We start from the raw sequence: 20,118 nt of genomic DNA on the forward strand, positions 1-20,118 counted from the left end.
TGCCTCCTACACTAAATCTCTACTTTTCAATTGCTGCCACACGATCCTGTGAAACGTGAACGCTGCTGGCAAAAGGCTTTCCACCACCACCCCAGCCACCACCCGATAGTTCAGAGTCTTGCATTACTCAAACGTTTAAACTGAATGTTGAACTGAAATTCATGTGTGCATGGCTCTAAAGTAAAATGGAATTAAGTGTTAGCATGGCTCTAAACTGAATTCAATGTTAGCATGGCTCTAAACTGAATTCAATGTTAGCATGGCTCTAAACTGAATTAAGTGTTAGCATGGCTCTAAACTGAATTAAGTGTTAGCATGGCTCTAAACTGAATTAAGTGTTAGCATGGCTCTAAACTGAATTCAATGTTAGCATGGCTCTAAACTGAATTCAATGTTCTATGGCTTCGATGTTAAAATGCATGCAAAGTTTGCATGACTCGAGTTAATCTGATTATGTCTTGCTTGTATACAGTATAAGGGTTTTTGTATAGCGTTTAGCCATTAATCATTAACGCCAACTTTAACTGTATTCCATTTGTTGCAATAAAATGAATAAAATGACTTTGATGTAGTAAGATGTGCAAGACAAGGTCATAATAGTTTGTGATTTTTCATTATACTTTAGTTTTAGTTAGTTATGACTTTTCTTTCTTTTTTCTAATTAGTTTTTAGAGTGGGTATTTATTTTTGTGACAACGCTTAGTTTTAGCTTAGTTTTAGTATTAGTTTGAGGGGTTTTTTCCCGTCCCTTTTCAGTCCTGCACCTGACAAATAAGTCAGGTGGAGGATTGAAAAGGGCCAGAGTAAGTATTGTCATAAAAACTGAAGAAAAGATAGCACTTCACAATATTCAGTTAGTTCAGTAAAATGTTTTTTATTTATTTTAGTTTAATTTCTTTCGTTAGTTTTAGTTAACTATGTGCTAAAGTTACATATTCTACCATACACGTTTATTCAGATCCCGGATTGTAACTATAATTTAAATTCTCAATAATGAAGCTGTAGCATTACTTCTGAAATGAATATACATTTGATTTTATTGAATTTAATTTAACAATGAGAACGCAATTGTTCGCTCCGTCGCTGCCAAACAAAAAACAACAACAACAACAACAACAACAACGAAACACGGTGTAATTACAGAAACGATGCTTCACGGGCTGCACTTCATTCCCTGTTATCTTCATTATTCAGCTCTTCTCCAATCAGCTATTAAAGGTAATTAAGTGATTCATCAAGTCAGTTTCAATTACAGGGAGCTTGACAGCCACAGATTACAATCACTAGGGGTGCGCAGAGAGAGGGAGGGAGCGAGTGAGAGTTAGCCCATTACGGTCTACAACGCATCTGTAGCGCTTGTAGCGCGGCACCGAATGTCGTGCTACAAGCTTGAATCTCGTCTCAGGTCTTAATGTGTTAGAGGCATAGAATGGGGGGCAACAGGGAAAATAGGCAACAAGGTCAAAGGTGCAAAACGACATCACCGAGACTGGTAGGCACTGAACTCCCCGTGGCCTCACAAGTGCCATTAACCCTTCCCTTAGTCAACTTTGTGCCAACTCTGTGCCAACTCTGTCTGAATTGTCCATACCAGGCAGCAGCAACAGGCAGTGGTGGGAAAAAAAAAGTTATCTTGTTTATTTGAGAGGCGCTAGCCCCTAGCTCCTATGTCCAGCTTTGAGGGTTTTGTGTAAACACAAACATTGTCCTAACACAAAAATGTAATGCAATTGACAATGAATGCCCATTTTTGAGTGATAATAATAATAATAATAATAAAAGGGCTGAAGTGGTTAATGTATATTTTGTAGTAATAATCAGAATCTACAAAGTAACTAGTGACTGAAGATTTACTGTACTGTACTGTAGTAAAAGTACAACATTTGGATAAATAAATACTGATACATAATTTAGGACAGAGAGGAACTGGACCTGATGTAATCTGACAGACATAATGGACCACAGACCTCCAGAATCTCCTCACATTCCCATAAGCAATGGAATAGTGTACCTTTATGATCACTACATTTATAACGTTAGGATAAAATGTATTTACTTTCTCCGGGGTTGTACAAGTTCTCATTCTCCAATTATCATAAGGGTCCATTTGGTTTCTAATGATCATTTAGCTGGGGACCCCCTGGAACTCTCTCAAGGATTGGGAACCACTGCCCTATAGCCCAACGTCTGAATGACAGCTCCTTAATCCAGACTGCAGTGTGAGGCTGTCATGGCGGCACACAGTGCCAGCCGGGCCTCGTCGAGACGAAGACGTGCCGCGCGAAACACATAACCCGCTGCAATAAAAGTGACGCGGAGCATCGTAAACGTCTTCAGCCGGAGGAGTTGTTTTACGACGACCAGTTATTATACGCCGAAATATCCGTGTGTGGTTTTTTTTCTTCCCGACACTAAGAGCATAGCAGACACCGGCGTGACCGCCAGGCGGGTCAAAGGACAACGTCAATTTATGTTTGGATGATTAAGCCCGCTCGCTGCTCTTACATTAGCAGAAAGAATAATTCACCTGCGAGGAACCATTATGCCACTTACTTGTCCATTATTGTCGGCTTTACAACGGCCTTGATGGCCATCGTAAGTCATTGGACTTAGCTTATCCCATTAACCCATTTAGACCTGAGGCCGATTAATTTTTTTTTAAAAGGCTTCTAAATCTAATCTAAATGTTTCTATGTCAGTGATATTTGTATTTGCCTACGGACCCCCATCTGAAAATAATATGCTGTTCCAACTTCCAGGGACCCCCAGAGGCAAAGCTTTGAGTTAAAAACGTTCGCTCTGAAAGAATATATATTCAACATTTTTCTAAAAATAGCAAACAAACAAAACAAGCTCGTAGCGCGGCACTAATGCTTAAAACACCAAAAGGGGTTCCCGTCCTGAACGTGTTAAGACCTGAGGCCCATTCGACAAATGCCTCAGAATGCCTCGTTCTCAAACTTTTTCCAAGGAGGAAAAGGAGGACCCCCTAGCCTAAATTGATATATGCTTGGCCGCGGACCCCCCACCATGCACCTCCCCCCCCCCCCCCCCCCCCATCTGAAAATGTTTTGTGCCAGGGAGACCCCTCAGAAGTCAGAAGAGAAAGAGAAAAATATTGAAGATCTTTCAAAAATTACGCACAAGCTCGCAGCACTGCAACAAAGTGACGCGTTTGTAGATCTGCTATTTTTGAATAGCCAACGCTAAATTTAAAACAATGACACGGATGCTGTCCCGGATTTATTGGGTGTCAAACGCAGTGGAATGGGTGGCGTCGTATACCTTGTGGGGTGCTGAATATCCACTAGGTCAGGACACCTTTATTCTGGCGCCGTCTTTTATCACTATATTAGTCGGTCACGCTCAAGGTTACCTCGCTAATCATTTCATTTGGCTGGGTGAAAATTTGGCTGTGAGAACCTGGGCTTCAAAAAAAGGCTACAATAATTACATTTTAAGTTGCAATCAGAAGACCTGATCGTATAGTTAATTTCCTCGCCATCTCATTTTATTTATCTTCAGCTGAGGATTCATTTTCTAGATTTGATTAAGTCTTGGCCAGTGGAGGGTGGGGGTGTAGAGAAGACTAATACGAGGAAGGAGATTTCCCATGAAAACCGAAAAGCTTTTTTTCTGGGCTTAATTTTATCCAGTGATAGTGTCAAGGAATTTCCTAGGTGAAATCTTTAAAAAGACCTTAGGCAGTTGTAAGAAGACAGCTGTGGTTTTACTGTTGTCTCTCTCTGTTAATAGCTTGATTACCTGTTGTAAATCTCTGTTGCCTCAAGACGCTCCCACGAGGGGATCTAGGGGTGGGGCTTGTTTCGCTATATGAGGAGTGCGTCTTCACATGTGGGGTGTGACACACTACTGTGGGTTTCCATTACATGTCATATGTGCATACATTGAATGTAAGTTGTGTTCACCATTGTGGTACCTCAATAATAATAATCACTCAATCCTCTAAACGCTTCGTGTGCCTCAATTGATTGTTGTTTGTCTTGTCTCGTGAGTTCCCATATACAGAATTGCATGGACAATAGAGCGTCGGCACTGCCTCCCTCAGTCGCACAAATCCCGCAAGGGGTTCCATTTTCACAGTCTCAGAGTTCAATTAAAGCTCTTGTTTTTTTCGGTGCTTATTCTCTGTCTTCCAATGGAATGACCTTGTACTTCATCCCCTGCTATGTGACTGTCTATCATTTAACGGATATAGAACACGCCACGCAACACAATGCAGAAATGGAGGGTACTGTTGAGGCCCATGCACAAAATAAATAGTTCGATGGGATTTCTTTATTGGTCAATCAGTTTTGACCACGGCATACAAAAAACGGGGTTAAAAAAAAGAGGTGAAAGAGGACTTTAAAAGAAGCATGTGTTAGTTTTAGAATGTCGTCGTCTGTTTTTATTTTATTTTTGTGTGTTAAATTCAGATTCTGCAGTGTTCCTTATTAAAATGTTCCAAAAGCAAGAGCGAGCACCCAGCTCTTAAGAACCAAGACATCCTCAGAACAACCTATTAATTACACAGCTCATGTGTAATAATAATAATAACACCCATAATGGGATGTAGCCAAAAGCAGAGAGAGAGAGAACATTAGCAGTGCAACAGAGAGGATGTGCTCAGAATAGGAAGCCCAAACCGCTGGAAAAATAAAGGTTATATAATAATCATTTATTTGTAAATCTGGCACAACACACCTTCAAAGAGTAAATATTCTCACGGGTTGAATCATGACCCCTTCTTCACCCTCTCATCATATCCTGTCCACACAAACCCTGGCTGTGAGGAAGCGACCCGGCTCGTCTGCAACGCGGCGGACAAATGTAAATCCAACCTCCATGCTGGAGCAAACGCGCAGTAAACATTTACCTCTTCTCTATCTACACTGAGACATTAACTTTCTAACGGCCAGGTGCTTCCTTATCCCGGAGGACGACGATGCCAAACACATAGCTCTGGTCAAACCGTGTGACGCTCCGTCAATCTCCGCCCCCTACATTGTCCTCGACTTCCAGGGTCACAAAAGACAGAATCCCGGGAGGTGGGTGGGTCAAACAGCAGATTCTAGTTCTGCAGGGTTTATAGTGGCTACTCATACAGTATAAACAATATATACATACACTATAGGCCTGTCACAGTTATTACATAGCCCGAAAAGTTTTCATACATTTTCCCCCAAAATAGCTTGGTAAGACTTTGTGGCGCATTGTAAGGCTTGTAGATCTGCTATATCAGTATTCTGACAGACAGACACACACATACACACGTACTAGGGGTGGGACGATAAGGGACGATATACAATACTATATCTGTGGCGATATTAGGTCCTCGATAACGATAATATCACGATGTTCGATATATTGCGATATGGCGATATTCAATATATTGCAAGAGATTTCATCAACGATATCTGTAACTGAAAATGAAAAAAATAACCATAAAAAAAAAAATCTTAAAATATTTTTTTGTGTCTGGCCAATAAATACATGAATCTTGCCTCCTCCAAACAGTGAAACACTGACTGCAACTTTGCAACTTGTCCACAACTGCCCACTACAAAGCGTAGCCTGCTACTACTAGTACTAAGTAATCAATATCACGATATTGGGAGGATCATACGATATATATATCGCAGCGATATATATCACGGCGATACGTCCGTACGTACCTAGGTTGGAGGAGGCCCGTCCCTCCGCGGCCCTGTCCTTGAGGCCCTCTGCGATGTTGAGCTGCTGCTCGTGGTACTGCTTGGCCCTCTCCAGGTCCTGCATGCAGCGGGCGGCGTGGCCCAGCCCGGCGTACGCCCTCATCTCGATGGACTGCTCCTCCAGCTCCTGGGCCAGCTCCAGCACGTGCGTGTGGTACGACATGGCCTTGTCGAAGTTGCGGTGGTAGTGGTAGGCGCTGCCCAGGTTGCTGTTCAAAGGGGTTCAAGGTTGTACTTTTATTGTTACATGTACAGGTATACGTAAGAGTAAAACTTGTTTTTAGTTTGGCTTCTACTTCACTCTAGTTCTTATCCGTTCGAAACACGACGTATATAGAATTGTACCTGTAGGCGCGGGCCTCCTCGCGCTTGTTCTCCAGTGCCTTGGCGATGCCCATGTGCTGCTCGTGGCACTGGACGGCGTTCTCAAAGTCCCCCATGGCGATGTAGACAGCGCCCATGTTGCCCAGCTCCCGTGCCTCCGACAGCTGGTCCTTGGACTGCTTGGCGAGCAGCACGCACTGCTTGTGGCTGGCGAGGGCGTTGGGGTAGTCCCCGATGGCCGTGTACACGTGCCCCAGGCTGCTCAGCGCCATGGAGGCCGCCTGTGTGGACAGAGAGGGGTAGACAGAGAGAGAACGAGCGTTTAGAAAAGCAGCAAGCTATATGGGTATACGGGAAGGAATCAGAAGAGTAAACGTAAACTTTGTTGCTTATGTGCCACTGTTTCCCAAACAGTTGGTAGGTCGGGACCCATTTGTGGGTCGCGGACACATTTTGATGGGACCCTTTACTTACATTTTGTTTTTAAATATTATTATTTCAAAACATTTTCAAAAAAGATTCCCAAGAAAGGAAGACAAATCATGAATTAAAACAAATGCTATGTTGTTTGTTTTTTTGTAATTTCATCTGAGAAATTCCATTAATTCGAAAAACAAGATCTACAAGCTCACAGCGTGGCGCAAAGCGATGTGTTGTGAGTTTGTATATAGGCTATTTTCACTAGTTTGGGTCCTGGGCAAACATCTACTGTAATTTCTCTTTTGGGTCACGGGCTAAAAAGTTTGGGAACCACTGGCTTATGTATCACGGATTCGCCAGACACATTTCGACGTTCCTTTACTGCATCAAACACGTCAAATGAAAATGTATCGGAGGATAAGATCAAAAGCAACAAATCTCTCTGGAGCCGAAATTTCTCAGAGACCAAACAACAAATCGTCCAATCAGGAGACAGAAAGGGGGTAAACCCAGAATGCTTATCGGCCCCGTGGCGACAGTTTGCCCTCTGCAATCGCGCTTCATGCCGCGCCACCACAGACGGAACAAAGCCGTGGCTAATCGAGTGTGTGTGTGTATATGTGTGTGTGTGTATATGTGTGTGTGTGTGGGGGGGGGGGGGGGGGTTGTACTGGGACTGGGGGTGGATTATAGCTTCACACTAGAGCTGATTCTCCCCCATCTAGATTATGCCTGAAAAGACAGACCTCGAGTCTCTCAACCCAAAGCAACAGCGAGGAGAACATATTTTTCTTTCCTGCATTCTTATCTCTCTCTCCCTGCAACATTTTCTCACCGTCCACACTGTCCACCTGTGAAAATAAAACTACAGAGAGAGAGAGAGAGAGAGAGAGAGAGCAGAGCACACACACGGTGCACAGAGTGAAAGTGCAACACGGCGGTCTCTAACGTCTACATCACGTAGCAGCTAGCTAACTGAAGCTTTGAAAAAGCACAGACGTGACCTCCAAAGTGACGCATTCACCGTAGGGCTTATTAGCTGTTTATACAGAGGGTAAACAGCTGGGAATTGGGGGCAGCTGTCTGCGCGTAGACAGATGTTCCATTAATCACGCAGAGGGCCACGCTAATAAAGCATCTCCTTCCTCGTGGTCCCCCCCCCCTGTGCTCTGCGTCCTCCAGGCGGGGATAGGTGTGTGTGTGTGGGGGGGGGGGGGGGGGGGGGGCTGGACGCAAGCCAGCTGAGAGGACAGTCACCCTGGAGGTGGGTGGGTGCGAGCAGCTCTTAAGTAAGAGTATCAGCGATGTAGAAAATTAGAAATACTCTGTTGCAAGTAAAAATCCAGATTGTACTTGAAAGTGAAAGTACAAAAGCATTGGTATCAAAATGTACTTAAAGTACCAAACGTAAAAGCACTCATTGTGCAGAATGTCCCATTTGAAGTTTTCAAATGTATAAAAAAAAATCTTTTGAAAAGATCAGATCTACAAGCTTGATGATGATGATCGACTATACTGTCTAATGGCCGAAATGCATATTGGGCTTAAGTGGTTAATGTATAGGCTACTGTATGTTTTGTAATAATAATCTAAATCTACAAAGTAACTAGTAAATAGAAGTTTTCAAATAATTGCAGAGGAGTAAAAGTACAATATTTGCCTCTGAAATGTATTGCAGTAGAAGTAAAAGTATTGGAAACACTCAAGTGGAGTACAAATACCTGGAGTAAGTGGAGTAAAACTAACCCTAACCCTTAAGTACAGTACTTAAGTAAATGCACTTAGTTACTTTCCACCACTGGCTGGGGAGGTGGGTGGGGTGCAGGGGGGGGCCTTGGACGCAGGCCAGCGGAGAGGACAGTCACCCTGGCGATGAAGGCCAGAGCGGACACCCCCCCCCCCCCCCCCCAACCCCAGGTCAGCACGCGGGCGTTTAGAGCTAACAAGATGGCTTGAAAGTCAAACTTAAACTCTTGTAACGGATGACCTACACTAACTGCACTTTATAATAAATGTTGTGAGGATGAGGGGGAGAGAGAAGTTTTAATTTGGAACAAAACAGCCCGACTGGAGCCATTTAACATCACTAAACACGTGTCGTGCACCTTCGTTCGTGTGCAGTGTCGAGCTGTCACGGTTCGCTAGTGTAAATCCGACTCACAAAGCGGCTAGCATGTTCACAGACAGCTGCTACACATTATTATTTATGCCTCAGAAGCTGAGCGTGATCACCATGCATTGAGCGGGCCCACATGCAGTTGAATTATACATCCATTACGGCTGAAATACAGCGAGAAATAATTTGAGGGAGATGCACCCTCAGGGAGAAATAGATATATTTTCACTTTTCCAGAGTAGCGCGTGATGAAAACACAGCAGCACGGCGAGGCCTATGAATAAATGAAAAACAAGGGATGCTGTAAAGCAGAAACAAGGGGGAAAAAATCAATAACACTGAGCACTCACAAAGACACTTATACAAGCAGACACTCTCTTTTCTCCCAATCCTTCATACGTTCTTTTTCTCAGAGCACACATACACACAGTCATATATGCCTTCCTTCCTCCCCTATCTTTCTTTCATTTCACATGGCTGCCGATGCCTGGAACCAATTACCTGCCCGACATAAGGACTTCCAGCAGTTTGCTCAAGTTTAAAGACTCGACAAGGCATTATACGGGCCCGGGGAGGCAATTACCCTCCGTCACAACTGTTGCTGTTTCATGTTCCACAGATAGCCTATCTGGGGCTGCTCAATTACATGTGCCTTTTGAAGCTCCGCGCTCCCCATCTCTCTGACTCCCAACTTCCACTTTTTTTTTTCTGTCTGCTCAAAAACAGAGAAGATTCCTCATCTCTTGTCTGTCTTAAAAGTGAGTGAGGGGAGGCGGGTGGGGGAGGAGGGGGGGGGGGGGTGGTTATAGTGGGCTGAGACAGAGAGAGAGTGAGAGAGGGGGGGGGGGGGAGGAGGGGGGGAGCAATTATTTTCCAGTCGAGATGAGCTACGCTTGTGATCAGTGCTCCGCTATAGTGCGGCGGCCCAGATGAGTGTGATAACGAGGAGGAGGCCCAGATGAGTGTGATAACGAGGAGGCCCAGATGAGTGTGATAACGAGGAGGCCCAGATGAGTGTGATAACGAGGAGGAGGCCCAGATGAGTGTGATAACGAGGAGGAGGCCCAGATGAGTGTGATAACGAGGAGGAGGCCCAGATGAGTGTGATAACGAGGAGGAGGCCCAGATGAGTGTGATAACGAGGAGGCCCAGATGAGTGTGATAACGAGGAGGAGGCCCAGATGAGTGTGATAACGAGGAGGAGGCCCAGATGAGTGTGATAACGAGGAGGAGGCCCAGATGAGTGTGATAACGAGGAGGAGGCCCAGATGAGTGTGATAACGAGGAGGCCCAGATGAGTGTGATAACGAGGAGGCCCAGATGAGTGTGATAACGAGGAGGCCCAGATTAGTGTGATAACGAGGAGGAGGCCCAGATGAGTGTGATAACGAGGAGGCCCAGATGAGTGTGATAACGAGGAGGCCCAGATTAGTGTGATAACGAGGAGGCCCAGATTAGTGTGATAACGAGGAGGAGGCCCAGATGAGTGTGATAACGAGGAGGCCCAGATGAGTGTGATAATACTCATTATGCAGAATGGGTTTTCAAATGTCTTAAAAATATATATTTTTTGAAAATAGAGCTACAAGCTCACAATGCCTCGCATTGCAACATATTGTGGGCTTGTAGATTGGCTATTTTCAAATGAAATGTATATAGAGCTGAAGTGATTATAATGTTGTTGTTTTGTTTTTTTAATGTTTATGTTTATTCAGCATGATCACAGGTTTTAATTTTTTAAAAGACAGGTGCCATTAAAAACACTGAATTATTTTGCCAATCACAAATATAAAACTTCAAATCTAAAATGCAATAGCCTAGTTTTGTAATAACAATCAAAATACAAAGAAACTATAGTGACAAAATATAAATACATTTCAAAAAGAGAAATAAACCTTCCAAGGAAGGGACTGCACACAGGGAATACAGACGGACAACTCACAGACAGGTGCTATGCATACTGCAGCATAGCACCTGACGAAGCTCACGGCCAAACGTGTCGTGCTAATAAATAAGTTGATGATGCAGTAAGTTGTCCATCTTTGTTCCCTGGAGTGTGCAGTCCCTTCCTTTGAAGGTTTATTTCTCTTGTTGAAGTCTATGCCTACTAACTAGACTTGCACCTCCCACAGGTTTTTTTTGATGTGCAGGAGTCCCCTTTTTTGTCTCAAAGAAAAATAAATGTAGTGGAGTAAAAGTACAATATTTGTATTTGTATATTAATCACAGAGCACCACACGGCCGATAATTGCCATGAAATACATGTATAATTTCAGGCCAACATGTCTTTATTCTAATTTTACTCCACTTCTTCCCATCTATCTATTCCTCTCCCCCCCCACTCCCTCCCTCCCTCCCTCCCTCTCACATTATTTCTGCAGAGTATACGATCTGATTGTGTTTACAGAGACCGGCCCTTCTCCGGATGTGTGCTGATTTGATTAATCCCAAAGTCGTTCTTTATAAACTGTTGATAAACCTCTGGTTCTTATCAGCAAACACATTTTGCACAGAGACTCCCCTCCCTTAATGAAAGGTAAACTAGTTCTGCCTGGAAGAGGAGAGGAGATCTATGAGAGCAGAGCGGAGGAGAAGAAAAAGGCCAGGATATTATGTAGGGCCCTAGATGACATGTTAATCAGCGATGCTTGGCTCAACCAGAACGCTATTCCAGCATTTCAGTCTCTCTGACACAAGGACGGTGGTTTAAGATTCCACTGTCAGCCCTCTCTACTAAGCATGTTTATATTCCACAGCACATTAGGGAAACGTCTGTTTTCGTAGTGCATGCTAGAGGTAATGTATTGTACTTAGCATAATTAGCCCCTTATGTCCCGCAGCGGCGCTGCTCGCGATGTGCCTGGCCTGGGTTCTGTTTGTGTGAGTTCTGTGCAACTCTGCCGAGCCCCTGGGCCTGGTGTGTGTTTTTTATGTCTGTGCCTGCATGGGACGGCCCAGCGCTGCCCACTACTTTGCTGCTGCTGCTGTGTCCAGTTATGTGGTCAGGCCATAGTGGCTTTATTTGGAGCTGTGTAGAATGTATGCCTTTTTTTGCAGTGGTGGAAAAAGTATTCTTGTTTGTTTGTTTTTACTTAAGTAAAAGTATCAATACTGCAATGTTGAAGTCCGGAATTCAACATTTACTTGAGTAAAAGTATTGACATCCTTAAGTATTGACATACTTCAAGTAACCAAGAGCAAAATATAGGGCATATAGTGCTGAAGTGGGTATGCATGTTTTGAAATAATGATAAAAAAAGATCTACAAAGTAACTAGTAAATAACGTTTTCAAATAAATGTAGTGGAGTAAACGTACAATATTTGGAATCCGAGATGTTGGGGAGTAGAAGCAAAAGTATTGGATGTTGGAAATACCCAAGGGAAGTGCATACAGATACCTCAAAATTGTACTTATGTACAGACATTAAGTAAATGTTACTTTCAACCAGTGCCTTTTGAGATATACTCTGCATTTGACTCTTTCCCCAAGCACACTGATACACACACAGTCGCGACCGCCGAGGCTATCATCATCGTCGCGGACTGGCAGCACTTATGGCATGAGAGTGGTTACCATGGGAACGTAAACGGTTGGAATAGGGCCTGTCACTGAGGCATTGTGGGAGTGTCTGCCACCGTGCTACGCTATGCTTCTCATCATTGGTTGGAATAGGGCCTGTGAGGAGTGTCTGCCACCACGCTACGCTATGCTTCTCAAAATTCATTGGCCTGCATGCCTGTGTGTGGACAGTGAGGCATTGTGGGTAGTGTCGGCCAGCCACCGCGCGATGCCTCTCAACAGTGGCCTGATGCCTGTGTGGACCAGAATAGGCAGTGGTGGAGACGGGGTGCTGGCCCCTCCTATGCCCCGCTTTGTGTGTCTGTGTACCCCATAGCAATAATTTGATTGGCTGAGCACGGAATGTGATGTATGATGATGTATGATGATAAGAGGGCCCCTCACATCACGCGAGTGTTATTTTTTTATATCAGGACGCCTTTTTATGGGAAAATAAATAAATAAATAAATACTGGTAGCTTTGAATAAGAAGAGACTTATTTGAAATGTTACAATACTGTGATTCCTATCCTGCAGAGCTGTTCCGTTGAGAGAATCTAAATAAAACTCTTCAGTCTATGCTTTAGAAATCACACTCGTGTGAAGTGAGGGGCGCTCTTATCATAACACATCACATTCCGGGCCAATCACAATTGCCGTCCTCACATCATCACTATGGGGTAAACACAATGACACAAAGCAGGGGAATCAAAAAGTGAGGAATGCGGATTAATTTATTTTTAATGAGTGGTCCCCCAGACCCCACCAGAACTACTTCATATTCACCAAAACCAGACCAGAACTCCCCCAATTAATACATTTGCAAACAATATATTAATGGAAGGAATGTCCTACAGCTTTAACTCTGGTGAACTAACCTGATGATGATTACATACCTCTGGTGAACAGTTGTGTTATGAATACATAACTCTGGTGAACGGGTTGTGGGCGACGAAGCGTCACCATGAAGGTACGCATGACTACTGTGATGTCATCATGAACAGTGACCTATCACTAACCCTTACCGACTCATCTCTTTGATGTCATAACGAAGGGACAATATAAATGGTGAATGGCAAATGTAATTCACTTCCCCCCCAATGACACACACATCCAAAACAACAGTCTGGATTGGAGGAACCAAGAAGGGTACAGGCCTGCTGCAAGGGGGATTCAGTGTCTTGCTAAACTAAAGGACCCGCAGCCATCAAGGATCGAACCGGGAACCTTCCGACAGCCACCTGGAAGATGACCACGGTGGAATTTCATCCAGTCAGACAATGGCTCCGCATATTTCTCCTGTGCATGGGTTGGTATGCCTTAAGCTCTGGGGGAAACATCCTCAACAAAATGATCCTGAATGGGTTTCCGCACCCCGTCACCATGTCCGTGTCCAACATGTTCTTCGCCATCGCATTTCTTCCACCGCTGCTGCGGGCGTGGGGGATCCCAAAGGCGGACCTGCCCCGCGGATACCACTACCGGAACATCCTCCCGCTGGCTTTCGGGGAGTACTCCATAGCCTTGTTGACCCACTTCACCATATGGAAGGTGACGGTCTCATACGCACACACCGTCAGAGCCACGATGCCGATATGGGTTGTGCTGATATCGAGGATCGTCGTGAAGGAGAAGCAGGCGACTGCCGTGTACGCGTCCCTCGTCCCCATCGTCGGAGGAGTGCTGCTGGCCTCCGTGTCCGAGCTGTCCTTCGACCTGAGCGGACTGGTGTGCGCCCTGGCCACCACGCTCACCACGGCCCTTCAGAACATCTTCTCCAAGAAGGTGCTGAGAGACACGGGGATCCATCCCCTGAGGCTGGTCGACGTCCTGCTACGCAACGCTGCCCTCTTCATGGTTCCCACCTGGCTCCTGGTGGACCTGCCCAGCTTCCTGGAGCAAGGAGGAGACCTGCTGTGGGGCATCTCGGGCCAAGGAGGCACCAACGCTGTCCTCCTGCTGCTGCTGGCCTCGTGTCTCTGTAAGCTGGCGGAGATGGTGGTCGCCATGGTGGTGCTGGACCTGGTCAGTCCTCTGAGCTACGGCGTGGCCTGCGCCACCAAGGGGCTCGTGGTCATCGGCGTCTCTCTGCTGTGTCTGAGGAACCCCGTCACGTACGTCAACCTCCTGGGCGTGACGATGGCCGTGGCGGGGGTGTTTCTCTACCTCAAGGCCATGCATGACGCCAACCAGAAGAAGCTGCTCCCCTCCACCAGGCAGGACCATGCAGATGTCCTCGGACCACCCTGCCCGGGGTGACATCCATAAGGCCAGTGGTCAAGGTCTTGGTCCCTGAAGATCATGGTCCAGCCCAGAGCAAAAACTACATGGCGCACAGTTATGCTGTATGAGGAGTGAGGTACTCTCAGCCAATCAAATCATCGCTATAGGCTACACACATTGCTCGGCCAATCAAATCATGCGCTAACCCCTCCTATATATTCAGCTATAGTGCAGATTTCCGTCCTACACAAACTCCCATTGACAATAAATGGAGAATTTTACGTCATAGTGTGAGCAAATCAGCTTGACAATTGACAATGACGGGAAAATTCACGCCATAATGTGTCATTTACATCATATTGTCTCTTTATTGTTAATGGCGTTTAATGTTTGTGTTTGCACCGTTTGTTTTATATCACCATAACATCGCCTAATCAACATGACTTAGACTTTAATATATTAGCGCCCCTCACTTCACACGGGTGTGATTTTTTTGTCCTACACATTTTAATTATCAGGTCCCCCTTTTATGGAAATAATCACACCCGTGTGAAGTGAGGGGTGCTCTTATCATCATACATCATCTCATTCTCAACCAATTGCACATCTCCCACCCAATCACGCCGGCCAATCACAATTTGCGTCCTCACGTTTGTCTTCAATGTTAATGTTTTCACAATTTAAAATAAAGCATATATATTTGAGGGGCGCTAGCCCCTCCCATGCCTATGCTTTGTGTGTCTGTGTGTACACCATAGCGATGATTTGATTGGCTGAGCAATGTGTGTACCCCATAGCAATGATTTGATTGGCTGAGCGCGGAATGTGATGTACAGTATGATTGTGTGATGATGTATGATGATAAGAGCGCCCCTCACTTCACACGAGTGTGATTTTTAAACTTAAATAAAAATATCAATACTGCAATGTAGTCGACATACTCTATTACAACTTACAAGTAATAGTCTGGTATTCAGAATGTACTTGAGTGCAAAGGTATTGAAGAATTAGAAAGTAGTCATTGTGTATAATGTCCCATTTCACATGTTTTCAATTGTATACAAATCTTTTGAAAATAGCAGATCTACAAAGTTGCAATGTGTCACATTGCTGCCTACGCATTGCAAGCTTGTAGATCGGCTATTTTCAAATGGCTGAAATGTATATAGGGCCGTATGTTTTGTAATAATAATCCAAATCTAAAGTTTTCAAATAATTGTAGTAGAGTGAAAGTACAATATATAGATTTGCTTCTGAGATGTATAGTGGAGTAGAGGGTTCAATAGTTACAATTATAATAGTTTCCCTGGTGAGAATTCTTTCTTCAAAACTATATAAAATCTACAAGCTCACAATGCGGTGCGACGCGTTTGAACTAATGAAATAATCGTCTATTTCCACAATTTGAAAAACATTTTGAGTTCTTCAGTTCTTAAGTGTCAGTTTTCTTATATTTAAGTCATGGGCCATAATCTGCCCTGTGATTCTTTGGAAATGTAATTCTCATGTGTGTGTATTATGTTCCAATGGTCAATGCCAAAAAACACAATGTAATCACAATTATTTGAGTGGCAATTAATCATCAAGTAAAATATCCTGATGGCGACAGGCCTCCTCCTGTTCAGGTGGCAGGAGATGTTATGGCCCCGCCCCCTACACACACTGCACCATATTTGATCCGATTATGCTATTTTTTTGGCGCTTGATGCAAGATTGGGCTTTGATCGGCGAGGTGTTTTCCCGAGCGTTTATGAATATCTAAGCAGGTTTGAGACGGCCCGTATTTACAGCCAATGAGAGCACAGGACAGCTGTGCTCACAGCAAGTTTGTTTGTCTGTCTGTCTGTCTGTCTGTCTGTCTGTCTGTCTGTCTGTCTGTCTGTCTGTCTGTCGATTGATGATATAACCTTTATTCCATGGGTAATTTATATTGCTGAAAATAGTCTATAAAACCAACGGATCTCACTTGAATAATGTTGATAAAACAGCATTGGAATCTATGCTGCAGCGCAAACATTTGGACCATGTGCACTCTGTGTGTGTGTGTGTGTGTGTGTGTGTGTGTGTGTGTGTGTGTGTGTGTGTGTGTGTGTGTGTGTGTGTGTGTGTGCTTGCAGAGAGAGAGAGAGAGAGAGAGAGAGAGAAGTTCTGTGTCGGTATCACAGGATCCTGAATGGGATCCTACACGTACGTGAGGCGTCAAAATGAATTGGAATAAAAAACAAATAGTAGCCTATACAGTACAGTATATGTATCGGGTCTGGATTGCATCTTGGTGAATCTTGCAGAGTGTGATCCCTAGTCGGAGATCAATCGTTTAGTGTGAAACGCACAAAGATATAATGACAGCCGATAAAATAAAAATAAAAGACTCCTGTAGTGTGAAATACATAATGATCTGATGACAACTTTGCCCGACAACTTTAAAACTCCTACAGTGTGTAGGGGGCCTTAGGAGGTGACAGGCCTACTCCTGTTTAAGGTGGTATGAGACGTTATAGGCGGCCTGTGGGGCTTGCCCCCGGGCCCGGCAGCAGTGTCCTGTCTGTGAGAGGCCACAGGCCAGACGGTACACTGCAGCAGAGTGCCGTTATAATGGGATTATGTGACAGAGAAAGGTGGAGATAGATGCTACATGTGCTTGATTCCATTAGCACAGGGCTGGGAACAACAACTCTCCACCTCACCGGGTCAACGCAGGTATTAACACCGTTAGCAGAGGCAGAGCGCTTGCATGAATGCGGAGCCATGCACACATACCTGCATACCTTATCCAACTTTCTTTAGAACCCGTTGCACTGTATTACCTAATTACGTTTCAATGTCAACAAATCGATGATATAGGTATAGGGTGCTATAGACTGATTCACAAAGGGGTGCCCTGGGCGCGGCCATTACTGAGGTGTAATCCATGGAGCAGGTGCTCCGTAGGCCAGGTGTAGCTAATCAGTGCTGCTGTGCTTAATGGTACACCTCAGTAATGGCCGCACCCAGGAAACCCTCTGTGGTCTATGGGATGATATAGAATTATGTGGTTACCACAGCAACCAAATGGCAAGAATGGTCAACGATGTCAGTCGTCCATTTCTTACACTACAATATCATTGCTCTCAGGCAGAAAGGTCCAGTCTCCATTTTCTGTTTACTTTTCGCCAGCTGTTTGAAAAGCATCTGGACAACATTTTCACCTACCTCTACTAGCGACCGTAGTGGATACTTTTTCATCATTGGCTGCCTCCATAAAACCCATAGTTTGAACGGCATAAAACTCATACTCTGAACGTGATGCCATATTGGCTGCACACTCTGAACGCCGCAACGTGACGCCGTATTGGCACTGTTTTTAACAGTTTTGGACATATGAGGTTTCCACCCGACAGAGACGATACAGTATATCATATAGTGAATGCACCTATACCCTCTGCACAGCTGTGTGGAGCACACATAATAGTAATGTAGGATTTGTGACAATGCCGCTGTGACAGTGTATATGCATTATGTATCAAAATGACGCGGGGGAGGTAGAACTTCATGTCCTGAGTATATAGCCGAAGGCAATGAATATATACTGTATTATTTACTGTCTTTGAACGTCAAGAGAAACAGGCTTGCTATTCACTTCGAAACAACACCGCCGCAGTTACAGTTACAGTGTCTCAGAGTGATTGTCCCTATAGGCTGCTCAGCCACTTCAAAATGTCACCACTCACCAGCGGTAATGCAGCTGTTGAGGCCTCCTATACTCAGACATACAGACATATACACTCGGTCACTCATTGGAGCGGTTTGGCACCGCTCGATAAGAATTAACCATGGTGGTTATAGGGTGCATACTGTACCACATATACGTAAGCTCTAATTAGAGATGCAGGATATTTAAATGTTGGCCAATATCCGATAATATGCAGGGTAAAATCGGCCGATACAGATATTGAGCTTGTTGCTGATTTTCATTTTCAACTAAACAGAATTGAACGACAACAAATAGATGTACTGTATCATGTGAGTTCCATGTAAACACAGGTGCCACATGCACACATCACACACACACACACACACACACACAAGAACAGAGTAAAAAAAACCTACAAACCACCTACCACATGAAAGGAAAGCAAAAGACTGCGTGCACACACGCACACGCACATGCACACGCACACACACACACACACACACACAAATACACACACCACCCGTCTAATTAAAAGGAAGGTGAGAAGGACCATGCACCAGTGTTTCTCTTAACGAGCTGCTTCCATGCAGCAGCAACAGGAGTGGAGCTGCCAGGGAGAACAGCCAGGGGGGGTTAGGGTCTGCCCTGCCCTGGATGGAGGGCTGAAGGAGGGGAGGCAGTCAGTGGATAGAGGACTGTTTTTGTTGAGGGGCGCTTGCCCCTTCAATATATGACTTTCTGAAATTACATCATGGACTTTTAATGTTTGTTTAGAGAGAAATATATTTTTGAGTGGTGCAACCACTCCTACAACCAGCAATGTCCGTGTACACCTATGTGTGGTTCACCTATGTGTGGTGGTTAATGAGCCAGTATAATGAGTACCAGTAGGGGCGCTGTTGCCAGAAACAGAGAGAGAGAGATAGTATTAGTGCACTGTTGCCTGCTAATGAGAGAGAGAGAGAGAGAGGGGGGAGAGAGGGAGAGATGAGAGGAGGGGGGGAGAGGAGGGGGGAGAGGGGAGTTGCACCACTCAGTTCACAACTTCACATGGGTGTGATTCTTTTTATAAACATGCCGTAGATGAGCAAGGATGTTAATTTACATCCGTAGTCCCTATAGGCAGATAACACACATCACAATCGTGTGAAGTGAGGGGCGCTCTTATGATCATACATCTTCATATACATCACATTCCGTGCTCAGCCAATCAACTGAGCACAGTCCATGCTCATGCACACACGCACCCAAAGCTGTGCATAATAAGGGGGAGCTGGCGCCCCTCAACAAAGAAAATGGTTGAAGTCATGTGTAAAAGATCAGGAGGATCAGGAAGGGTGGGTTCTGTGGGCAGGTGGGGGGTAATAATGCACTGGGTTTCATGTGTGTTCACTCCATTCATTACCTCCATCTCGTCTCACTGGATGTTTGCACATAGATATGGATCCTCTGGGAGCCTCCATTAGATCAGCCAAATGACTCTGACAACACGGGCGCATGCACGCACGCACGCGTACACACACACACACACGCACACATGCACGCACACACGCACGCGTACACGCACAAATGACTTTTGTGACTCTCTGAGAGCTGTGCTGCTCCGCCATGCGATCGTACCGTACATATACACAGCTGTGGCTCACTGGTCTTTGTCACATGGGCGCGAGTGCACACACACACACACACACACACGTACACACAGTCACACACACGCATTGTGAGCTTGTAGATCTGCTATTTTCATATTACTTTTTTACTTTGGCCGAAATGTGTATAGAGCTTAAAGTATCGAAAATTGGAAATACTCAGACGCACGCACACACACACACACACACACACACACACACACACACACACACACACACACACACACACACACACACACACACACACACACACACACACACACACACACACACACACACACACACACACACACACACACACACACACACACACACACTGCTCTACCAATAATGGTTGGTATCAATCAACCAAACTTTTGTAGAGGAAAAATAAATAAGGTAATAAAATGTCATTTGAGATGTATGGTTGAATATCATGGAGTACAATAATGAAATA

General features: G+C 44.8%; 2 protein-coding genes across 3 annotated transcripts in view; one reads left to right on the top strand and one right to left on the bottom strand.

Moving 5' to 3' along the window:
• Positions 1-20,118, bottom strand: part of ttc28 (tetratricopeptide repeat domain 28) — a 304,979-nt gene that overhangs the window by 69,871 nt on the left and 214,990 nt on the right. For both annotated transcript variants that reach the window (XM_080765021.1, XM_080765022.1), the window contains 2 exons: positions 6,063-6,322; positions 5,679-5,926 (listed from right to left, as the gene is read on the bottom strand). In XM_080765021.1, the coding sequence (XP_080621147.1) occupies positions 5,679-5,926; positions 6,063-6,322 (508 nt within the window). The remainder of the gene's footprint in view (positions 1-5,678; positions 5,927-6,062; positions 6,323-20,118) is intronic.
• LOC308317773 (solute carrier family 35 member E1-like) lies at positions 13,386-14,396 on the top strand (the record flags this gene model as incomplete). The annotated part of the gene is made up of 1 exon (XM_080767052.1): positions 13,386-14,396. The coding sequence occupies one exon, from the start codon at positions 13,386-13,388 to the stop codon at positions 14,394-14,396; it is 1,011 nt and encodes a 336-aa protein (XP_080623178.1).

This window comes from Protomyctophum bolini, assembly GCF_963924005.1.
Source record: "Protomyctophum bolini genome assembly, chromosome: 6".
NCBI classification, from domain to species: domain Eukaryota; kingdom Metazoa; phylum Chordata; class Actinopteri; order Myctophiformes; family Myctophidae; genus Protomyctophum; species Protomyctophum bolini.